The 18,879-nt window shown below is 44.6% G+C and overlaps 1 protein-coding gene across 6 annotated transcripts in view; it reads right to left on the reverse strand.

The window, feature by feature from the left end:
- The window catches only part of sned1 (sushi, nidogen and EGF-like domains 1), a 376,981-nt gene that overhangs the window by 116,761 nt on the left and 241,341 nt on the right, over nucleotides 1-18,879 (reverse strand). For all 6 annotated transcript variants that reach the window (XR_011934549.1, XM_072474925.1, XM_072474927.1 and 3 more), the window contains exon 24: nucleotides 15,604-15,720. Coding sequence is in view for 5 of the 6 variants with exons in the window: in XM_072474925.1 (XP_072331026.1) it covers nucleotides 15,604-15,720 (117 nt within the window). In the remaining variant the exon portion in view is untranslated. The remainder of the gene's footprint in view (nucleotides 1-15,603; nucleotides 15,721-18,879) is intronic.

Raw genomic sequence — 18,879 nt, forward strand, 5'->3', positions numbered from 1 at the left:
CTCCACCCTCACTGTGTGTTATAACACTCTCTGTGTTATACCCCACCCTCACTGTGTGTTATAACACTCTCTCTATTTTGCTCCACACTCACTGTGTGTTATAACACTCTCTCTATTATGCTCCACCCCAACGATGTGTGTTATAACACTCTCTCTGTTATACCCCACCCTCACTGTGTGTTGTAACACTCTCTCTATTATACTCCACCCTCAGTGTGTGTTATAACACTCTCTCTATTATACCCCACCCTCACTGTGTGTTATAACACTCTCTCTAATATACCCCACCCTCACATTGTGTTATAACACTGTCTCAGTTATACCCTACCCTCACTGTGTGTTATAACACTCTCTCAGTTATACTCCACCCTCACTGTGTGTTATAACACTCTCTCTATTATACTGCACCCTCAGTGTGTGTTATAAAACTCTCTCTATTATACACCACCCCCACTGTGTGTTATAACACTCTCTCTATTAGACTCCACACTCAGTGTGTGTTATAACACTCTCTCTCTTAAGCCCCACCTCACTGTGTGTTATAACACTCTCTCTCTTAGGCCCCACCCTCACTGTGTGTTATAACACTCTCTCTATTATACTCCACCCTCCCTGTGTGTTATAACACTCTCTCTCTTAAGCCCCACCTCACTGTGTGTTATAACACTCTGTCTATTATACTCCACCCTCACTGTGTGTTATAACACTCTCTCTGTTATACGCCACCCTCACTGTATGTTATAACACTCTCTCTGTTATACCCGACCCTCACCGTGTGTTATAACACTCTCTCTATTATACCCCACCCTCATTGTGTGTTATAACACTCTCTCTATTATACCCTACCCTCACTGTGTTATAACACTCTCTCTGTTATACCCCACCCTCACTGTGTGTTATAACACTCTCTCAGTTATACCCCACCCTCACGGTGTGTTATAACACACTCTCTGTTATACCCCACCCTCACTGTGTGTTATAACACTCTCTCTATTGTACTCCACTCTCACTGTGTGTCATAACACTCTCTCTGCTAAGCCCCACCCTCACTGTGTGTTATAACACTCTCTCTATCATACCCTACCCTCACTCTGTGTTATAACACTCTCTCTATTGTACTCCACACTCACTGTGTGTCATAACACTCTCTCTGCTAAGCCCAACCCTCAGTGTGTGTTATAACACTCTCTCTATTATACCCCACCCTCGCTGTGTGTTATAACACTCTCTCTATTATACTCCGCCCTCACTGTGTGTTATAACACACTCTCTATTATACTCCACACTCACTGTGTGTTATAACACTCTCTCTATTATACCCCACCCTCACTGTGTGTTATAACACTCTCTCTATTATACTCCACCCTCACTGTGTGTTATAACACTCTCTCTATTATACTCCACCCTCACTGTGTGTTATAACACTCTCTCTGTTATACCCCACCCTCACTGTGTGTTATAACACTCTCTCTATTTTGCTCCACACTCACTGTGTGTTATAACACTCTCTCTATTATACTCCACCCCAACGGTGTGTGTTATAACACTCTCTCTATTATACTCCACACTCAGTGTGTGTTATAACACTCTCTCTCTTAAGCCCCACCTCACTGCGTGTTATAACACTCTCTCTATTATACTCCACCCTCAGTGTGTGTTATAACACTCTCTCTCTTAAGCCCCACCTCACTGTGTGTTATAACACTCTCTCTATTATACCCCACCCTCACTGTGTGTTATAACACTATCTCTAATATACCCCACCCTCACATTGTGTTATAACACTCTCTCAGTTATACCCTACCCTCACTGTGTGTTATAACACTCTCTCTGTTATACCACACCCTCACTGTGTGTTATAACGCTCTCTATTATACTTCACCCTCAGTGTGTTATAACACTCTCACTGTTATACCTCACCCTCACTGTGTGTTATAACACTCTCTCTATTATACCCCACCCTCACTGTGTGTTATAACACTCTCTCTATTATACTCCACCCTCACTGTGTTATAACACTCTCTCTGTTTTGCCCCACCCTCACTGTGTGTCATAACACTCTCTCTGTTATACCCCACCCTCACTGTGTGTTATAACACTCTCTCTATTATACTCCACACTCACTGTGTGTCATAACACTCTCTCTGCTAAGCCCCACCCTCAGTGTGTGTTATAACACTCTCTCTCTTATACTCCACCCTCACTGTGTGTTATAACACACTCTCTATTATACTCCACACTCACTGTGTGTTATAACACTCTCTCTATTATGCTCCACCCCAACGATGTGTGTTATAACACTCTCTCTGTTATACCCCACCCTCACTGTGTGTTGTAACACTCTCTCTATTATACTCCACCCTCAGTGTGTGTTATAACACTCTCTCTATTATACCCCACCCACACATTGTGTTATAACACTCTCTCAGTTATACCCTACCCTCACTGTGTGTTATAACACTCTCTCAGTTATACTCCACCCTCACTGTGTGTTGTAACACTCTCTCTATTATACTCCACCCTCAGTGTGTGTTATAATACTCTCTCTAATATACCCCACCCTCACATTGTGTTATAACACTCTCTCAGTTATACCCTACCCTCACTGTGTGTTATAACACTCTCTCAGTTATACTCCACCCTCACTGTGTGTTATAACACTCTCTCTATTATACTCCACCCTCAGTGTGTGTTATAAAACTCTCTCTATTGTACACCACCCCCACTGTGTGTTATAACACTCTCTCTATTATACTCCACACTCAGTGTGTGTTATAACACTCTCTCTCTTAAGCCCCACCTCACTGTGTGTTATAACACTCTCTCTCTTAGGCCCCACTCTCACTGTGTGTTATAACACTCTCTCTATTATACTCCACGCTCCCTGTGTGTTATAACACTCTCTCTCTTAAGCCCCACCTCACTGTGTGTTATAACACTCTCTCTATTATACCCCACCCTCACTGTGTGTTATAACACTATCTCTAATATACCCCACCCTCACATTGTGTTATAACACTCTCTCAGTTATACCCTACCGTCACTGTGTGTTATAACACTCTCTCTGTTATACCACACCCTCACTGTGTGTTATAACGCTCTCTATTATACTTCACCCTCACTGTGTGTTATAACACTCTCACTGTTATACCTCACCCTCACTGTGTGTTATAACACTCTCTCTATTATACCCCACCCTCACTGTGTGTTATAACATTCTCTCTATTATACTCCACCCTCACTGTGTGTTATAACACTCTCTCTGTTATACCCCACCCTCACTGTGTGTTATAACACTCTCTCTATTATACCCCACCCTCACTGTGTGTTATAACACTCTCTCTATTATACTCCACCCACAATGTGTGTTATAACACTCGCTCAGTTATACTCCACCCTCACTGTGTGTTATAACACTCTCTCTCTTAAGCCCCACCCTCACTGTATGTTATAACACTCTTTCTATTATACTCCACCCTCACTGTGTGATATAACACTCTCTCTATTATACTCCACCCTCACTGTGTTATAACACTCTCTCTGTTATACCCCACCCTCACTGTGTGTTATAACACTCTCTCTGTTATACCCCACCCACACTGTGTGTTATAACACACTCTCTATTATACCCCACTCTCATTGTGTGTTATAACACTCTCTCAGTTATACTCCACCCTCACTGTGTGTTATAACACTCTCTCAGTTATACCCCACCCTCACTGTGTGTTATAACACTCTCTCTATTATACTCCACCCTCACTGTGTTATAACACTCTCTCTGTTTTGCCCCACCCTCACTGTGTGTTATAACACTCTCTCTGTTATACCCCACCCTCACTGTGTGTTATAACACTCTCTCAGTTACACCCCACACTCACTGTGTGTTATAACACTCTCTCAGTTATACCCCACCCTCACTGTGTGTTATAACACTCTCTCTATTATACTCCACCCTCACTGTGTGTTATAACACTCTCTCTGTTATACTCCACACTGACTGTGTGTTATAACACTCTCTCTATTATACTCCACCCTCTGTGTGTTATAACACTCTCTCTATTATACTCCACCCTCACTGTGTGTTATAACACTCTCTCTGTTATACCCCACCCTCACTGTGTGTTATAACACTCTCTATTATACTCCACCCTCACTGTGTGTTATAACACTCTCTCTATTATACCCCACCCTCACTGTGTGTTATAACGCTCTCTATTATACTTCACCCTCACTGTGTGTTATAACACTCTCTCTATTATACTCCACCCTCACTGTGTGTTATAACATTCTCTCTATTATACTCCACCCTCACTGTGTGTTATAACACTCTCTCTGTTATACCCCACCCTCACTGTGTGTTATAACACTCTCTCTATTTTGCTCCACACTCACTGTGTGTTATAACACTCTCTCTATTATGCTCCACCCCAACGATGTGTGTTATAACACTCTCTCTGTTATACCCCACCCTCACTGTGTGTTGTAACACTCTCTCTATTATACTCCACCCTCAGTGTGTGTTATAACACTCTCTCTATTATACCCCACCCTCACATTGTGTTATAACACTCTCTCAGTTATACCCTACCCTCACTGTGTGTTATAACACTCTCTCAGTTATACTCCACCCTCACTGTGTGTTATAACACTCTCTCTATTATACTCCACCCTCAGTGTGTGTTATAAAACTCTCTCTATTATACACCACCCCCACTGTGTGTTATAACACTCTCTCTATTATACTCCACACTCAGTGTGTGTTATAACACTCTCTCTCTTAAGCCCCACCTCACTGTGTGTTATAACACTCTCTCTCTTAGGCCCCACCCTCACTGTGTGTTATAACACTCTCTCTATTATACTCCACCCTCCCTGTGTGTTATAACACTCTCTCTCTTAAGCCCCACCTCACTGTGTGTTATAACACTCTCTCTATTATACCCCACCCTCACTGTGTGTTATAACACTATCTCTAATATACCCCACCCTCACATTGTGTTATAACACTCTCTCAGTTATACCCTACCGTCACTGTGTGTTATAACACTCTCTCTGTTATACCACACCCTCACTGTGTGTTATAACGCTCTCTATTATACTTCACCCTCACTGTGTGTTATAACACTCTCACTGTTATACCTCACCCTCACTGTGTGTTATAACACTCTCTCTATTATACCCCACCCTCACTGTGTGTTATAACATTCTCTCTATTATACTCCACCCTCACTGTGTGTTATAACACTCTCTCTGTTATACCCCACCCTCACTGTGTGTTATAACACTCTCTCTATTAAACCCCACCCTCACTGTGTGTTATAACACTCTCTCTATTATACTCCACCCACAATGTGTGTTATAACACTCGCTCAGTTATACTCCACCCTCACTGTGTGTTATAACACTCTCTCTCTTAAGCCCCACCCTCACTGTATGTTATAACACTCTCTCTATTCTACTCCACCCTCACTGTGTGATATAACACTCTCTCTATTATACTCCACCCTGACTGTGTTATAACACTCTCTCTGTTATACCCCACCCTCACTGTGTGTTATAACAATCTCTCTGTTATACCCCACCCACACTGTGTGTTATAACACACTCTCTATTATACCCCACTCTCATTGTGTGTTATAACACTCTCTCAGTTATACCCCACCCTCACTGTGTGTTATAACACTCTCTCAGTTATACCCCACCCTCACTGTGTGTTATAACACTCTCTCTATTATACTCCACCCTCACTGTGTTATAACACTCTCTGTTTTGCCCCACCCTCACTGTGTGTTATAACACTCTCTCTGTTATACCCCACCCTCACTGTGTGTTATAACACTCTCTCAGTTACACCCCACCCTCACTGTGTGTTATAACACTCTCTCAGTTATACCCCACCCTCACTGTGTGTTATAACACTCTCTCTATTATACTCCACCCTCACTGTGTGTTATAACACTCTCTCTGTTATACTCCACACTGACTGTGTGTTATAACACTCTCTCTATTATACTCCACCCTCACTGTGTGTTATAACACTCTCTCTGTTATACTCCACACTGACTGTGTGTTATAACACTCTCTCTATTATACTCCACCCTCACTGTGTGTTATAACACTCTCTCTGTTATACCCCACCCTCACTGTGTGTTATAACGCTCTCTATTATACTTCACCCTCACTGTGTGTTATAACACTCTCAGTGTTATACCTCACCCTCACTGTGTGTTATAACACTCTCTCTATTATACCCCACCCTCACTGTGCGTTATAACACTCTCTCTATTATACTCCACCCTCACTGTGTGTTATAACACTCTCTCTCTTATACCCCACCCTCACTGTGTGTTATAACACTCTCTCAGTTATACTCCACCCTCACTGTGTGTTATAACACTCTCTCTGTTATACTCCACACTGACTGTGTGTTATAACACTCTCTCTATTATACTCCACCCTCACTGTGTGTTATAACACTCTCTCTGTTATACCCCACCCTCACTGTGTGTTATAACACTCTCTATTATACTCCACCCTCACTGTGTGTTATAACACTCTCTCTATTATACCCCACCCTCACTGTGTGTTATAACGCTCTCTATTATACTTCACCCTCACTGTGTGTTATAACACTCTCACTGTTATACCTCACCCTCACTGTGTGTTATAACACTCTCTCTATTATACCCCACCCTCACTGTGCGTTATAACACTCTCTCTATTATACTCCACCCTCACTGTGTGTTATAACACTCTCTCTCTTATACCCCACCCTCACTGTGTGTTATAACACTCTCTCAGTTATACTCCACCCTCACTGTGTGTTATAACACTCTCTCTATTATACACCACCATCACTGTGTGTTATAACACTCTCTCTATTATACCCCACCCTCACTGTGTGTTATAACACTCTCTCTATTATACCCCACTCTCAGTGTGTGTTATAACACTCTCTGTTATACCCCACCCACACTGTGTGATATAACACTCTCTCTATTATACTCCACCCTGACTGTGTTATAACACTCTCTCTGTTATACCCCACCCTCACTGTGTGTTATAACAATCTCTCTGTTATACCCCACCCACACTGTGTGTTATAACACACTCTCTATTATACCCCACTCTCATTGTGTGTTATAACACTCTCTCAGTTATACCCCACCCTCACTGTGTGTTATAACACTCTCTCAGTTATACCCCACCCTCACTGTGTGTTATAACACTCTCTCTATTATACTCCACCCTCACTGTGTTATAACACTCTCTGTTTTGCCCCACCCTCACTGTGTGTTATAACACTCTCTCTGTTATACCCCACCCTCACTGTGTGTTATAACACTCTCTCAGTTACACCCCACCCTCACTGTGTGTTATAACACTCTCTCAGTTATACCCCACCCTCACTGTGTGTTATAACACTCTCTCTATTATACTCCACCCTCACTGTGTGTTATAACACTCTCTCTGTTATACTCCACACTGACTGTGTGTTATAACACTCTCTCTATTATACTCCACCCTCACTGTGTGTTATAACACTCTCTCTGTTATACCCCACCCTCACTGTGTGTTATAACACTCTCTATTATACTCCACCCTCACTGTGTGTTATAACACTCTCTCTATTATACCCCACCCTCACTGTGTGTTATAACGCTCTCTATTATACTTCACCCTCACTGTGTGTTATAACACTCTCACTGTTATACCTCACCCTCACTGTGTGTTATAACACTCTCTCTGTTATACCCCACCCTCACTGTGTGTTATAACACTCTCTCAGTTACACCCCACCCTCACTGAGTGTTATAACACTCTCTCTATTATACTCCACCCTCACTGTGTGTTATAACACTCTCTCTGTTATACTCCACACTGACTGTGTGTTATAACACTCTCTCTATTATACTCCACCCTCACTGTGTGTTATAACACTCTCTCTGTTATACCCCACCCTCACTGTGTGTTATAACGCTCTCTATTATACTTCACCCTCACTGTGTGTTATAACACTCTCAGTGTTATACCTCACCCTCACTGTGTGTTATAACACTCTCTCTATTATACCCCACCCTCACTGTGCGTTATAACACTCTCTCTATTATACTCCACCCTCACTGTGTGTTATAACACTCTCTTTCTTATACCCCACCCTCACTGTGTGTTATAACACTCTCTCAGTTATACTCCACCCTCACTGTGTGTTATAACACTCTCTCTGTTATACTCCACACTGACTGTGTGTTATAACACTCTCTCTATTATACTCCACCCTCACTGTGTGTTATAACACTCTCTCTGTTATACCCCACCCTCACTGTGTGTTATAACACTCTCTATTATACTCCACCCTCACTGTGTGTTATAACACTCTCTCTATTATACCCCACCCTCACTGTGTGTTATAACGCTCTCTATTATACTTCACCCTCACTGTGTGTTATAACACTCTCACTGTTATACCTCACCCTCACTGTGTGTTATAACACTCTCTCTATTATACCCCACCCTCACTGTGCGTTATAACACTCTCTCTATTATACTCCACCCTCACTGTGTGTTATAACACTCTCTCTCTTATACCCCACCCTCACTGTGTGTTATAACACTCTCTCAGTTATACTCCACCCTCACTGTGTGTTATAACACTCTCTCTATTATACACCACCATCACTGTGTGTTATAACACTCTCTCTATTATACCCCACCCTCACTGTGTGTTATAACACTCTCTCTATTATACCCCACTCTCAGTGTGTGTTATAACACTCTCTGTTATACCCCACCCACACTATGTGTTATAACACTCTCTCTGTTATACCCCACCCTCACTGTGTGTTATAACACTCTCTCTGTTATACCCCACCCACAGTGTGTGTTATAACACTCTCTCTGTTATACCCCACCCTCACTGTGTGGTATAACACTCTCTCTGTTATACCCCACCCTCACTGTGTGTTATAACACTCTCTCTGTTATACCCCACCCTCCCTGTGTGTTATAACACTCTCTCAGTTATACCCTACCCTCACTGTGTGTTATAACACTCTCTCTGCGAAGCCCCACCCTCACTCTGTGTTATAACACTCTCTCTATTACACTCCACACTCACTGTGTGTTATAACACTCTGTCTGTTATACCCCACCCTCACTGTATGTTATAACACTCTCTCTGTTATACCCCACCCTCACCGTGTGTTATAACACTCTCTCAGTTATACTCCACCCTCACTGTGTGTTATAACACTCTCTCTATTATACCCTACCCTCACTGTGTTATAACACTGTCTCTGTTATACCCCACCCTCACTGTGTGTTATAACACTCTCTCTATTATACCCCACACTCATTGTGTGTTATAACACTCTCTCTATTATACCCTACCCTCACTGTGTTATAACACTCTCTCTGTTATACCCCACCCTCACTGTGTGTTATAACACTCTCTCAGTTATACCCCACCCTCACTGTGTGTTATAACACTCTCTCTGTTACACCCCACCCTCACTGTGTGTTATAACACTCTCTCTATTATACTCCACCCTCACTGTGTGTTATAACACTCTCTCTGTTATACCCCACCCTCACTGTGTGTTATAACACTCTCTCAGTTATACCCCAGCCTCACTGTGTGTTATAACACTCTCTCTGTTATACCCCACCCTCACTGTGTGTTATAACACTCTATCATACCCTACCCTCACTCTGTGTTATAACACTCTCTCTATTATACTCCACACTCACTCTGTGTTATAACACTCTCTCTATTATACCCTACCCTCACATTGTGTTAAAACACTCTATCATACCCCACCCTCACTGTGTGTTATAACACTCTCTCTATTATACCCCACCCTCGCTGTCTGCTATAACACTCTCTCTATTATACTTCACCCTCACTGTGTGTTATAACACTCTCTCTATTATACTCCACACTCACTGTGTGTTATAACACTCTCTCTATTATACCCCACCCTCACTGTGTGTTATAACACTCTCTCTATTATACTCCACCCTCACTGTGTGTTATAACACTCTCTCTATTATACTCCACACTCACTGTGTGTTATAACACTCTCTCTATTATACTCCACCCTCACTGTGTGTTATAACACTCTCTCTGTTATACCCCACCCTCACTGTGTGTTATAACACTCTCTCTATTATGCTCCACACTCACTGCGTGTTATAACACTCTCTCTATTATACTCCACCCCAACGGTGTGTGTTATAACACTCTCTCTGTTAGACCCCACCCTCACTGTGCGTTATAACACTCTCTCTGTTATACCCCACCCTCACTGTGTGTTATAACACTCTCTCTATTATACTCCACCCTCACTCGGTGTTATAACACTCTCTCTATTATACTCCACCCTCACTGTGTGTTTTTACACTCTCTCTATTATACTCCACACTCACTGTGTGTTATAACACTCTCTCTATTATACTCCACCCTCACTGTGTGTTATAACACTCTCTCTGTTATACCCCACCCTCACTCTGTGTTATAACACTCTCTCTATTATACTCCACCCTCACTCTGTGTTATAACACTCCCTCTATTATACTCCACCCTCACTCTGTGTTATAACACTCTCTCTATTATACTCCACCCTCACTCTGTGTTATAACACTCTCTCTATTATGCTCCACACTCACTGTGTGTTATAACACTCTCTCTATTATACTCCACCCCAACGGTGTGTTATAACACTCTCTCTGTTATACTCCACCCTCACTGTGTTATAACACTCTCTCAGTTATACCCCACCCTCACTGTGTGTTATAACACTCTCTCTACTATACTCCACCCTCACTGTGTGTTATAACATTCTCTCTATTATACTCCACCCTCACTATGTTATAACACTCTCTCAGTTATACCCCACCCTCACTGTGTGTTATAACACTCTCTCTATTATACTCCACCCTCACTGTGTGTTATAACACTCTCTCTATTATACTCCACCCTCACTGTGTGTTATAACACTCTCTCTATTATACTCCACACTCACTGTGTGTTATAACACTCTCTCAGTTATACTCCACCCTCACTGTGTGTTATAACACTCTCTCTATTATACTCCACACTCACTGTGTGATATAACACTCTCTCGGTTATACTCCACCCTCACTGTGTGTTATAACACTCTCTCTATTATACCCCACCCTCACTGTGTTATAACACTCTCTCAGTTATACCCCACCCTCACTGTGTGTTATAACACTCTCTCTATTATACTCCACCCTCACTGTGTGTTATAATACTCTCTCTATTATACTCCACACTCACTGTGTGTTATAACACTCTCTCAGTTATACCCCACCCTCACTGTGTTATAACATTCTCTCAGTTATACCCCACCCTCACTCTGTGTTATAACACTCTCTCTATTATACCCCACCCTCACTGTGTGTTATAACACTCTCTCTGCTAAGCCTCACTCTCACTGTGTGTTATAACACTCTATCATACCCTACCCTCACTCTGTGTTATAACACTCTCTCTATTATACCCCACCCTCACCGTGTGTTATAACACTCTCTCTGTTATACTCCACACTCACTGTGTGTTATAACACTCTCTCTATTATACTCCACCCTCACTGTCTGTTATAACACTCTCTCTATTATACTCCACCCTCACTGTGTGTTATAACACTCTCTCTATTATACTCCACAATCAGTGTGTGTTATAACACTCTCTCAGTTATACTCCACCCTCACTGTGTGTTATAACACTCTCTCTATTATACTCCACACTCACTGTGTGTTATAACACTCTCTCAGTTATACTCCACCCTCACTGTGTGGTATAACACTCTCTCTATTATACTCCACCCTCGCTGTGTGTTATAACACTCTCTCTATTATACACCACCCTCACTGTGTGTTATAACACTCTCTCTATTATACTCCACCCTCACTGTGTGTTATAACACTCTCTCAGTTATACTCCACCCTCACTGTGTGTTATAACACTCTCTCAGTTATACTCCACCCTCACTGTGTGTTATAACACTCTCTCAGTTATACTCCACCCTCACTGTGTGGTATAACACTCTCTCAGTTATACCCCACCCTCACTGTGTGTTATAACACTCTCTCAGTTATACTCCACCCTCACTGTGTGTTATAACACTCTCTCAGTTATACTCCACCCTCACTGTGTGTTATAACACTCTCTCAGTTATACCCCACCCTCACTGTGTGTTATAACACTCTCTCGGTTGTACCCCACCCTCACTGTGTGTTATAACACTCTCTCAGTTATACCCCACCCTCACTGTGTGTTATAACACTCTCTCTATTATACTCCACCCTCACTCTGTGTTATAACACTCTCTCTATTATACTCCACCCTCACTCTGTGTTATAACACTCTCTCTATTATACTCCACCCTCACTCTGTGTTATAACACTCTCTCTATTATGCTCCACACTCACTGTGTGTTATAACACTCTCTCTATTATACTCCACCCCAACGGTGTGTGTTATAACACTCTCTCTGTTATACTCCACCCTCACTGTGTTATAACACTCTCTCAGTTATACCCCACCCTCACTGTGTGTTATAACACTCTCTCTATTATACTCCACACTCACTGTGTGTTATAACACTCTCTCAGTTATACTCCACCCTCACTGTGTGTTATAACACTCTCTCTATTATACTCCACACTCACTGTGTGATATAACACTCTCTCGGTTATACTCCACCCTCACTGTGTGTTATAACACTCTCTCTATTATACCCCACCCTCACTGTGTTATAACACTCTCTCAGTTATACCCCACCCTCACTGTGTGTTATAACACTCTCTCTATTATACTCCACCCTCACTGTGTGTTATAATACTCTCTCTATTATACTCCACACTCACTGTGTGTTATAACACTCTCTCAGTTATACCCCACCCTCACTGTGTTATAACATTCTCTCAGTTATACCCCACCCTCACTCTGTGTTATAACACTCTCTCTATTATACCCCACCCTCACTGTGTGTTATAACACTCTCTCTGCTAAGCCTCACTCTCACTGTGTGTTATAACACTCTATCATACCCTACCCTCACTCTGTGTTATAACACTCTCTCTATTATACCCCACCCTCACCGTGTGTTATAACACTCTCTCTGTTATACTCCACACTCACTGTGTGTTATAACACTCTCTCTATTATACTCCACCCTCACTGTGTGTTATAACACTCTCTCTATTATACTCCACCCTCACTGTGTGTTATAACACTCTCTCAGTTATACTCCACCCTCACTGTGTGTTATAACACTCTCTCAGTTATACTCCACCCTCACTGTGTGTTATAACACTCTCTCAGTTATACTCCACCCTCACTGTGTGGTATAACACTCTCTCAGTTATACCCCACCCTCACTGTGTGTTATAACACTCTCTCAGTTATACTCCACCCTCACTGTGTGTTATAACACTCTCTCAGTTATACTCCACCCTCACTGTGTGTTATAACACTCTCTCAGTTATACCCCACCCTCACTGTGTGTTATAACACTCTCTCGGTTATACCCCACCCTCACTGTGTGTTATAACACTCTCTCAGTTATACCCCACCCTCACTGTGTGTTATAACACTCTCTCTATTATACTCCACCCTCACTCTGTGTTATAACACTCTCTCTATTATACTCCACCCTCACTCTGTGTTATAACACTCTCTCTATTATACTCCACCCTCACTCTGTGTTATAACACTCTCTCTATTATGCTCCACACTCACTGTGTGTTATAACACTCTCTCTATTATACTCCACCCCAACGGTGTGTGTTATAACACTCTCTCTGTTATACTCCACCCTCACTGTGTTATAACACTCTCTCAGTTATACCCCACCCTCACTGTGTGTTATAACACTCTCTCTACTATACTCCACACTCACTGTGTGTTATAACACTCTCTCTATTATACTCCACCCTCACTGTGTGTCATAACACTCTCTCTATTATACTCCACCCTCACTGTGTGTTATAACACTCTCTCAGTTATACTCCACCCTCACTGTGTGTTATAACACTCTCTCAGTTATACTCCATCCTCACTGTCTGTTATAACACTCTCTCTATTATACTCCACCCTCACTGTGTGTTATAACACTCTCTCAGTTATACTCCACACTCACTGTGTGTTGTAACACTCTCTCAGTTATACTCCACACTCACTGTGTGTTGTAACACTCTCTCTATTATACTCCACCCTCACTGTGTGTTATAACACTCTCTCAGTTATACTCCACACTCACTGTGTGTTGTAACACTCTCTCTATTATACTCCGCCCTCACTCTGTGTTATAACACTCTCTCAGTTATACTCCACACTCACTGTGTGTTGTAACACTCTCTCTATTATACTCCGCCCTCACTCTGTGTTATAACACTCTCTCAGTTATACTCCACACTCACTGTGTGTTGTAACACTCTCTCTATTATACTCCACCCTCACTGTGTGTTATAACACTCTCTCAGTTATACTCCACCCTCACTGTGTGTTATAACACTCTCTCAGTTATACTCCACACTCACTGTGTGTTGTAACACTCGCTGATATGCAATATCCTCAATGTAGTTTATAACATTCACTATGTCAGAGACTTCCTTCATTTTGTGTCATACTCACCATCATTATAATTTCATGCATTATCTGAGTTAAAAATGACCCTCATTGTAAATTACAATGTTGCCTGTGTTATACATCATCTTTATTATCAGTTATGAAAATGTCTGTCATATACCAAGGGCTGGATTCTCCCAAAATGGGACTATGTCCCCACACCGGCGTAAAAACGCCGAGTTTCCGATAAAATCAAAATGAAAATCTATTATTGTCACAAGTAGTCTTCAATGAAGTTCCTGTGAAAAGCCCCTAGTCGCCACAAAATGATCAATTCACTCATCTGCAGGGGGCTAGCAGAGACCCACAGCGTTTCACCGGTTTTAGCGGCCCTCGCACTTCCGGCTCCGGGTCCGTGCATGCTCGAGACGGCAGCCGTTAGCGGCCACGCCGAGCACCATGGCGGACTCAGAGCGCGGGGGCAGCTGCAAAATGTAGCCTCCCCCCCCCCAATCAGCGGCATGCCCGAAGATCTGACCTGCCCGATCTGTCTCCCGGTCGCCACAAGCCCCCGGTGCCCGATCTCCCAGCCCCCCCCCCCCCCCCCCCCACCCCCCACCAGGGCGGCCGGACTGAGTCCGGAGCTGCTACCTGAGCTTCCTGAACGGCGATAGGTGGTTAGAACCACGGCGTTGGGAACTTCCGGTCGGAAGCGGAAGATGGCTGGGCGGGCCTCTGTCAATGGTCCCCCAGCCGCAGAGAGTGCTCCTCGAACACGCCGATTCCCGGGTCCCGGAGAATCGCCGGGCCGGCGCCAGGCCCGATTTCGGAGAAAGTGGATTCTCCGCCCCCCCCCCGAGACAAACGCGATTTTGGCGCGGGGCTGCAGAGATTCCAGCCCCAGATACTTGAAGATTGTAGCAATCTGTTCAATCTTACTCTCACTCGAGAAGCTCTCAGTGTGACACACACTCTTAATAGATTTTGGCCTGATAATCTTTTCTTACATAATTCACAGTTTCTTCCTTTGAATCCCGTTTCACAATCACACATGTATGAGTCCATCCCCTTCACACAGGTACCTCCATTTTTACATGGGTTTGAGGAACATTCCCACTGCTCATCTGCAAAAACAGAAAAGGCAGTTGGAGGTGATAATAGAGAGCTGGCTAGCAAAACGGTAACAACCGTACACAACACAGCAGTTTACTGCAACCAGGTCATCACACACATTGTAGATGGTGCAAAGCATATCAAACATAAACCTAGTCCCATTCCTAATTGCAGATTCTTCATCCACTCACAATCAATCCCACTCTCAGGTCCAACTCCACCACCACTAACCTCCCACAGACTGCCCCACTCACAGATACCGGCTCCTGCCTCACTCTTACACAACCTGCTCCACTCAGATACTGGCTCCTCCCTCACTCTCACACAGCCTGCCCTGTTTGCTGAGTTTTTACTATATGGATTGAAACAGTTCACTCCTGGAACCATGTTTTGTTATGCTCTTGTCGTAGCATAAGCTGCTTCCTTGATGTGCACTCTAACAAAGGAAGGTTCAGATTTGGAGATAGCTTTAACACGTTTATTAAACTATTAACAATTCTTCTACTTGGATTCGGCTCTACTGTTAATCCTGCTATAGCTACTCAGACTAACTAACCGGTCTGCTACAATCCACGTGGTGGGTGTGATGTTCAATCAACCCTGTGTCTGTACTCACTGAGTGTCTCCACTGGAAAGAGACTGAGCATGTGTGATGTGGCCTTTTATATGGGTTGGTGTAATGCCCTCCTGTGGTAGTGTCACCTCTGTGTGTATCTTGAATGCCCATTGGTCGTGTCCTATCTTACTGACCTACTGGTTGACTGTCTGTGTGTCATGTCTCTGGTGTTCCCTCTAGTAGCGAGCTAGGTGTAGTGTATGTACATTAACCCTTTGTGTACTTACAGTGATGTATATCACCACAATACCGGCTCCTCCCACACTCTCAAACAACCTGTCCTACAATCAGACACCAGCTCCTCCCTCACTCTCATACAGCCGGTCCCACTCTCAGATACCAGCTCCAACCTCACTCACCCACAGCTTGTCCCACAATCAGACACCAGCTCCTCCCTCATTCTCATACAGCCGGTCCCACTCTCGGATACAGCTCCTCCCTCACTCTCACACAGCCTGTATCACGCTCAGGTATCAGCCCGTCATTCTGTGGTAAACCACTGTAGTATATAATATGTGTATTGTGGTAAACGGCTACTGTATTACATGTAATATGGTAAACCACTGCCCGATCACGCCGCCTCCTCTCGGGCCCGGTATAAAGATGGCCGGTCTCCGCCTCTGACCCAGTTCGGGATCAGAGGCCAGGAGGCTTTCTGTTTAGTTTGTTAAAGCCTCAGTTACGTTCACTACTCGTTGTGTGTTCATTGATGGCATATCACCTTCACTCTCAAACAGCCTGTTCCACAATCAGATACCAGCTTCACCCTCACTCTCACACAGCCTGTCACACTCTCGGATACAGCTCCTCCCTCACTCTCAAACAGCCTGTCACACTTTCAGACACCAGCTCCTCCTTCACTCTCACACAGCCTGTCACACTTTCAGACACCAGCTCCTCCCTCACTCTCCCACAGCCTGTCCTACTCTCAGATACAGCTCCTCCCTCACTCTCCCACAGCCTGTCACACTCTCAGATACCAGCTCCATCCTCACTCTCCCACAGCCTGTCCCACTCTCAGATACAGCTCCTCTCTCGCTCTCCCACAGCCTGTCACACTCTCAGATACCAGCTCCTCCCTCACTCTCAAACAGCCTGTCACACTTTCAGACACCAGCTCCTCCTTCACTCTCACACAGCCTGTCACACTTTCAGACACCAGCTCCTCCCTCACTCTCCCACAGCCTGTCCCACTCTCAGATACAGCTCCTCCCTCACTCTCCCACAGCCTGTCACACTCTCAGATACCAGCTCCATCCTCACTCTCCCACAGCCTGTCCCACTCTCAGATACAGCTCCTCCCTCGCTCTCCCACAGCCTGTCACACTCTCAGATACCAGCTCCTCCCTCACTCTCAAACAGCCTGTCACACTTTCAGACACCAGCTCCTCCCTCACTCTCACACAGCCTGTCACACTTTCAGACACCAGCTCCTCCCTCACTCTCCTACAGCCTGTCCCACTCTCAGATACAGCTCCTCCCTCACTCTCCCACAGCCAGTCACACTCTCGGATACAGCTCCTCCCTCACTCTCCCACAGCCTGTCCCACTCTCAGATACCAGCTCCACCCTCACTCTCCCACAGCCTGTCCCACTCTCAGATACAGCTCCTCCCTCGCTCTCCCACAGCCTGTCACACTCTCAGATACCAGCTCCTCCCTCACTCTCCCACAGCCTGTCCCACTCTCAGATACCAGCTCCTCCCTCACTCTCCCACAGCCTGTCCCACTCTCAGATACCAGCTCCTCCCTCACTCTCACACAGCCTGTCACACTTTCAGACACCAGCTCCTCCCTCACTCTCACACAGCCTGTCACACTTTCAGACACCAGCTCCTCCCTCACTCTCCCACAGCCTGTCCCAATCTCAGATACAGCTCCTCCCTCGCTCTCCCACAGCCTGTCACACTCTCAGATACCAGCTCCACCCTCACTCTCCCACAGCCTGTCCCACTCTCAGATACCAGCTCCACCCTCACTCTCCCACAGCCTGTCACACTCTCGGATACAGCTCCTCCCTCACTCTCCCACAGCCTGTCACACTCTCAGATACCAGCTCCTCCCTCACTCTCCCACAGCCTGTCCCACTCTCAGATACCATCTCCACCCTCACTCTCCCACAGCCTGTCACACTCTCGGATACAGCTCCTCCCTCACTCTCCCACAGCCTGTCACACTCTAGGATACAGCTCCTCCCTCACTCTCCCACAGCCCGTCACACTCTCAAATGCCAGCTCTTACCTCACTCTCACACAGCCTGTCCCACTCTCAGATACCAGTTTCTCACTCTCACACTTTGATATGCCATCAATAAACACACGACGAGAGGTGAACGCAACTGAGGCTTTAATACACTAAACTGTAAGCCTCCTGGCCTCTGATCCTGAACTCGATCGGAGGCGGAGACCAGCCACCTTTATACCGGGCTCGAGGGGGGCGGTGCCATCGGGCAGTGGTTTACCACATTCACTATAATACAGTGGCCATCTGCCACAATATACATAATATATAGTACAGTGGTTTACCACATTCACCCCCTGTTAAAAAAAAAGAGT

Source organism: Scyliorhinus torazame, chromosome 14, assembly GCF_047496885.1.
Source record: "Scyliorhinus torazame isolate Kashiwa2021f chromosome 14, sScyTor2.1, whole genome shotgun sequence".
NCBI classification, from domain to species: domain Eukaryota; kingdom Metazoa; phylum Chordata; class Chondrichthyes; order Carcharhiniformes; family Scyliorhinidae; genus Scyliorhinus; species Scyliorhinus torazame.